This window comes from Porcisia hertigi, chromosome 30 (assembly GCF_017918235.1).
Source record: "Porcisia hertigi strain C119 chromosome 30, whole genome shotgun sequence".
In the NCBI taxonomy this organism is placed as follows: domain Eukaryota; phylum Euglenozoa; class Kinetoplastea; order Trypanosomatida; family Trypanosomatidae; genus Porcisia; species Porcisia hertigi.
In genome coordinates, this window is record NC_090589.1 from 419207 (window position 1) to 426093 (window position 6887).

Genomic DNA, 6887 nt, shown 5'->3' on the forward strand with positions numbered 1-6887 from the left:
GGGGGGGGTGCGCCGGGCGCTGCGAAGGGCATCTTCTCTTGCTGTCACTGGTTCTTGTGGTTATTCATATTGGTGTGCTTTCCCTTGGGGCACGGTGGCTGGACTGAAGCGAAGGGCAGTCGAGTTTTTCTTTGGACTCTTTTCTTTTTTTTGCCGAGTAGAGGCGGAGTCTTTATTCCACCTGTGAGTTGTACTTGTGTGTGTGTGTGTGTGTGTACGCATGGGCCATGCTCCAGGCTCAGGGGCTACACGAAAGACGTGAGTGGCACGTGTGAGCTAAGTACCCCCACCGGAGGGAAACGAGATGCCTCTATACCGACTTATTCAGGGATGAGGCTGGGAATGTTGGGTCTCAGAGAGGCAAGAAAGGGGAGGGAGAACAAAGGCGCGTGATTTGGCCGACTGTGCATGTTCATGTGAGTGTGTGTATCGTGGATACGCGCGGTGTGGTGATTTTTGTCCCCTCCTTTCTTCTTTGCTTGTACTTATCGGTGGATATACGGTGGGTCCCGTCATCCTCATCTCACTCTCCCCCCAACCTCTTGAAGGCCAGAGTATTCCTTGCACGTTTTTCTGCTCTTGCGTTGTTCGTTTCGGTCCAGATGGATTTGAGCGTCGCTTTTGTTGCTGTGTGCCGTGTCGTTTGTCTTTCTTGCACTGCGGCTTCAACCTTCCCCCTCCCCCTCCCCCTTCCCCCCCCTCTGCACGCCCACCCGCTCTACCAGCGACACTTCGCTCTCAGCTCAGGTGTCCTTTCCTTTTAGCAGCGGAATGGGCCCACGCTCAACTCCACTTTTTCTTTTCCGTCTGACATATCAGTCTGTGTTTTTGTGGCGCACGCGTTGGTGTGTGTGTGTGTGTGTGTGTATGTGTGCCAGTAAGCGGCGGGCGTCTGTCTTAGGCAACGGCTTGCTCCGCTTTTCTCCCTCCTTGAAGGGGGTCCTCCCTTTTTTGTTTTTAAATCCTGAGACAAACACTCATTCATTCCGTGAAGAAAAATATCGTATGTATCTGTTGGATCGCGCAGTCGATGATGATGTGTAATTTTTTTTCTTTGTTTGGCATGTAGTCTATATATTCGAACAAATCAGACGAATCAGCGACGCTTTTTTTTTCAACGCTCGTAGAGGCCCAGCGCTAATGCTGTGGGCATGTGCACCCATTCCAGGAATGGTGTGCATACATCCTCCCGTAATGCGTTCAAGTCCAAGTCGACGCACTAGAGCCGCTCCACGTCCGTCTTTTGTGCGTCATGTGATCCTGACAGGCTTGGTGCGAATGGGATCAATGTCATGGCAGCTCGCACGTTTGTGCAGTGTCGGCCTCTTGCTGGCGATGAGTCCCCTGCAGACTTGGCGGTGCATCGATTTGTGCTTCTCTGCATTGTGCTTCTGTGGGAAAGGAGGTGAGAGGAGGGGATCATCTTGCAGTATCATCGGAGGTGGGGCGGGGGCGGCGGCGGCGGTTCTCAGAAGCGATCAAACGTTGTGGGTTTTTATTACCACGCGAGACATGTGCGCAGAATATTGTTTATTTCGCGGAGATCCCTCTCAAATGATACGACCTGTGGGCTTATGCTGTTTCCACTGCCTCATTATCAGTTCTTCCACACGTATTTCTTCGTTTCCTTTGCGCTCAAAGAAGCATTACCACCGTTACCACTACTGGTTCTCCCCGTTACACAGATTTCCTAGCAGAAGCAGCGCACATACAGTTTTTTTTTTCTGTCTGTGCGCGTGCACATGTGGGTTTGACAGTAGACGAGGTAAAGCGCTTACCACACTCTTTTTTCTCTCACACACACACACACACACACACACAAGTTGTACACACCTTCTTTTCCGAATTCATTTGTTTTCTTTTTCAAATATTATTGAGCTCACAGTTGTTTCTCGCTACCTGTGCATCTCCCTCCCCCCCCCTCGGTGTCGCACGTAGACGAAGCAGCACACCGCCCCTTTTCCTGTTTCCCAGCCTCTTGTATCGGTGGGCATCAATTACAGGAGAGTATATTATATTTTCTCTTGACAGCGGCAGCAGTGAGGATACACCCTGCCTGTGTTTTCATCTTTTCATTCTTTCCCCCCTTCTGCTGGGGTGAGTGGGGTGTGGTGGTTCACCTGCGCTTGCTGAATTGACACAATTTTCTGGAAGGTCATCCCCCCTTCCCCACCCCCTCCTCCCCTTCCTCCTGCTTTTCGCTTGCAGACAGTCGTGAGAAGTCCTGCTGAAGTAGCTCAATAGCGATCGCTGTGCAGAGAGACGCGCACACGCAGGACAGCCTAGCTTGCGCGTACGTTTTTTCCCCCTTTTCAAGCTTTTTTCCCGCTGTCCTCTATTCGGACTTCTTTCTCTTTGCTTTCTCCCCGTCCATCCTACTTCTGCCGGCACGATTGGCTTTGACTTGCTTTGCACCGGCGCACCCGCACCATCCCCTGTGAATTTTTGCGTTGTGTGAGTGTCTGGGGCTTCGCCTCTGCTCATTTTTGACGATGAGACATTTTGTCTTCGACGGCAGCAGTCGCATGCGCAACATGACGCTGGCGCGCGACCACTACAAAAACCGGAACCGAATCATCGAAGACGCAGAGCGAGTGCGACTACGCCGAGAGCAGGAGGCACGCCGCAAGCTAGCCGCCCAGCGGCTGCAGCGCGTCATTCGTCAGTGGCGTGCTTGTCAGACGACAGTGCGTCTCGCGCTGAGTGACCTGGATAGCTTGTCATCTGATATGTCACAAATTGTACTGCCGCCCTCTTGTGCGGGCGCGTCTTCTGCTGTGTTGACACCCGGTGCTCCCAGTCAGTCAAAGCAGCTCACTGCACGGCTTCGCACGGCGTGCTGGTGTCTCTCGTATGTGCGCAGCCACAAAGGACAGATTCCACTGCACCGCAACATGTCTTCGGAAGCTGCGACAACTGTTGGGGGTTGTCCAGAGGTTTGTGCAGTCGAGGGGGATGCACCTGAATCGAAGGCGGCTGGCGGAGGCGGAGGCGCCACGGCCAGCTCGCGTGTCACTCTTCCCTCTACTTATACATCTCCAGTCGCTTCCCTCAGAGAGCTGCGCGAGTATCAGCGGGGGGTTCTCTGGCGTTACAGCGAATGTGTTTACGTAGCTCTCAGCCAAAGCACGAACCACTCTGCTCAAAGTGATGAGAGGGCGGGTGATGACAGTACCGCCGTGCATGACAGTGGTCACACCGAGGCAGTTGCACCCAACCGGCCAATCAATTCGCTATCGCTGCTGGAGTCATCTCTTCTGGCTTCTTTGCCAGTCGAAGATTTGGCTCTTCTCCTTTGTGTGTTACTACAGCAGTTCTCGTCTGCGGCGCCATCGAGGCATGAAGGATGCTCTTCAACCCTCAGCAGCGCATCTTCAGTAGAGCAAGTGGGACGCTTGATTGTGGATGCCCTCCTTGCACATAACACTGCGTTTGCATGCACTCTCAATGAGGAGCCGTCACCTCACGGGGGCTACGGTGACCTCAAGATGGCGGTTGCAGCGTTTGATCGTTGGCCAGTCGTTCACGCCTTGACTTCAGCACTCACTTTTTTAGGCGAGGAGATGATGTCACAGCCTACGAGTGTGCGTTCGCACTGCGTGCAGCTGTTGCAGCCCCTCGCTGCTGCGTTTCCGTCCCTTCCTCCATTAGAAGTAGGTGGCTGCTACCCACTGCCGCCGCCGCCTACATGTGCTTTCGCGCGGGCGTGTTGGACTTGTATGTGTGCCCCGTTTGCGTCGGAGGACTACCAGCGACTCACTTCCAACTCTCTAGCGGTGGTGCTCTGTGCTGCCGACACGACCGCGGAGGGCGCAGGGCGTGGTGCCTGCGATGTGGCCGACTCATTTCTCATGATGCTTCTGGCGGAGTGTCACCGACGTATTGCCGAGGACATTGAAATCACACCAGGCGATGACGTCAGTGGTCTGCGAGGTGGGAGGCTGCGTGCTCGTGTACTGGGGCGACTTATTCGGTTGCTGCCGTGCGTTCATCAGCTGGTGGAGACCATGTCGTCTCCAGCAGCGGTGTCGCCGCCACTTGTAGCACCTCGCACTGACCTTGTGAAGTGGTACTTGCTGAGTCTCAGTTGCCTGAGCGAGCGACTGTGCCGTGAGAATTTCTTTATTGAGGGCCTCTTGGCAGATCACTACGCGTACAATACCGGTAGACAGAAAAACTGGTGCTCAGTTGGTACAGAGGACGGCGACGGAGATTTGAGTGCATCACCGCGCGGTCAGTACCGCCTACTCACCTCATACCTGTTCAGTGAGGAGGGTGGCCTGCGATTGCTCCAACTATTAATCGCGCAGGACGAACGACATGAGAAACTGCGACTGCAGGCATCGCAGAAGCTCACCGTGGAGGCCCCCGACGATATCGCTGCGGCGCTGGCCAACAAGTGCAGCGGCAACGAAGAGGAAACCTCCACAGGAGCTTCGTCGACGGGGTGTGCGACACACTTTTCGCCTGCTGCTGCTGCTGCACCTCAGTGGCCGTCATCGGCCTCCATGCAGCAGAGCCCACTGGAGATTCTATGCAACGTCTTTGCGTGGCCCATCTTCGCTTTCTCGAAGACAATCTACCATGACTATCAGCGAGAGACGCTAGCGTTGTACACTAAGATGGTCCGCACGCCACAACTGCTGCGTCGGCTATGGGGTCTTTACTGGAAGAGCTGTGAGGGGCTGCGAGCTGTGCTGCCTCCCGGCGAGGCTCTGCAAAGACTCTGCCAGCCACAAGTATTCAGTGCGCAGGGGATAGGGGAGAAGCACCTGGCCGGCGACGACGAGTGGGGTCCAGGCCGTCACGTAGCTTCGACTGCGGCCTCCATGTCCCTCCCGCGGCTGCCAAGGTGGGAGATGCATCCGCAGTACCCTCTCGCCTTCTACGACCCTCACGCGTCGCTTTCTACCCTTTTTTTTACCCTCCTAGCGTACTATGTAAATGTGTGCAACTTCACTGATGAGCTGCGTCGTGGTGGCGAGGGAGCGGTACTCTCTACAGAGGAGTCTTGGGCCTTGGTGCTTGCGCTAAAGGAGATTGTTCACCGGTCCCACATGTATGGTGTCGTACCGGGCACCAACAGCGAGGCTGTTGCACATGCCGCTTGCCTGCTGCTTTCCCGCCTACACAGAGTAGATGAGGCAGACCCGTTTGTACCTGCTGCAGTGACCAATCTATGGTTGTCTATTGGCTCAGTCGCTTCCGAGGCTGCGGTGACGTCGCTGTTCCATACTTGGGATTCTTTGAGCGCCGCTGTGGTGGATGAGGACAATAACGAGGAGGATTGGACGAGAGGATTCGACGACGCTAGCGCGTCGACCAGCACTCGGGGTGTCAGGGCGAGCATAGGGGCGCCCACGGAAACTGCTGCAGCGCCTGCCTTTATAGCTCCTGCGCGTCTTCCCGGCGACGTCCTCGCCTTTCATGAGAGCATGCAGTGGAAGCAGCCGACTCGGTACACAAAGCTGCTCGTGCACGCACCGTTCATGGTCCCTTTTGCCGCTCGTGCAATGCTCCTCTCAGCCCTCCTCGCGGAAACGGACAGTCGCTGGACTTTGCCGAGTGAGCAGCGGACGGTGGTGCACCGCGGACGCACCTTTATTGACGCCTTTGACCTTTTTCACGATAACCCGCTCAGTAGCGACATGCTCGGCGTGCGCTTCGTTGCCGAGGACGGCACGCTCGAGGCTGGGTATGGCCGTGGTGTGTATCGAGAATTTATCGTGTCACTGTGCAAGGAGGGATTTGCCACCGAATGCGGTTTGTTTCGGCAGACCCCAGACGGACACGTGTACCCGAATTCCTTCAGCGCCTTGGCGACGAATGACGCCCAGCATCTTCTGAAGATTCGCTTCCTGGGGGCAATGGTGGGTCGCGCGCTGCGCGATGGTGTGTTGCAGGACTTTCCGTTCGCCCTTCACTTTCGCAACGCCATCCTGGGTCGGCGCAACACACTCAGTAATCTCAAGAGCTTTGACCCAGAGCTTTATCACCAGCTCATGTCCCTCACACGTCTTAGCGAGGAGGAGCTGCTGGCAGTCGGACTGACTTTTGTCTACACTCTGAGCGCGCTGGGCACCACAAAGGAAGTGGAGCTGGTGAGTGGCGGCGCGAAGATGGAGGTGACACCGCGCAACTGCCTCTTCTACGTGAACCTCGTCGCCGACTTGAAGCTGAATCGCGAGGCTGCTGACCAGACGAATGCCTTTTGCTCAGGTCTGCATTCTGTCATTGACGAGAACCGTCTTCGCTTGTTCGATAGCAACGAAGTTGGCCAGCTCTTCGGTGGTGATGAGACGGGGCAGATAGATTTGGAGGACTGGAAAGAGAATACGGTCTACAACCAACCGGAGGACAAAGACACACCGCCGGTGCGGTTGTTCTGGGACGTTGTGGAGTCTCTCTCTCGAGAGCAGCAGCGACAGCTACTCAAGTTTGTGACGTCCATGACGCGGCCCCCGCTTCTGGGTTTCCGTTTCCTGGCGCCCCCTTTCAAGGTCCAGCTGCTTACGTTGAACGCGTCTGGGCCTGATCATCTCCCCTCGGCGGCAACGTGCTTCTCGACCTTGAAGCTGCCGCCCTACAAGGACTTCGCCACAGCTCGTGCGAAAATCATCGCTGCTATTGAGGAGAGCGTCACCTTTGAGTTTAGCTGAGCCGTGAGGTGCAGTCTGAGAGGAGGGCATTCGATCGGGGTGGCTAGTCGATGGAGTCGAGACGACTTGCAGAGTCTGCTCTCCCTCCTCCTCTCGTCCCGACGCATTCCATCTGCTCAGTCTTTTTTTTTGTGCAATACTCATCTCTAGATGTGCCCCTCTGTACGTGACCAGCGTCTCTAGCCATTAATTTGTTCAATTTTTTTTATCTCTCCGTCTCCCTTCTAC

General features: G+C 55.5%; 1 protein-coding gene across 1 annotated transcript; it reads left to right on the forward strand.

Annotated features, from left to right (window-relative positions):
* Positions 1-2492: 2492 nt before the first annotated feature.
* On the forward strand, positions 2493-6659 carry JKF63_02889 (uncharacterized protein; the record flags this gene model as incomplete). The annotated part of the gene is made up of 1 exon (XM_067898913.1): positions 2493-6659. One exon carries the CDS (start codon positions 2493-2495, stop codon positions 6657-6659), a length of 4167 nt encoding a protein of 1388 aa, XP_067755357.1.
* Between the last annotated feature and the right edge of the window lie 228 nt (positions 6660-6887).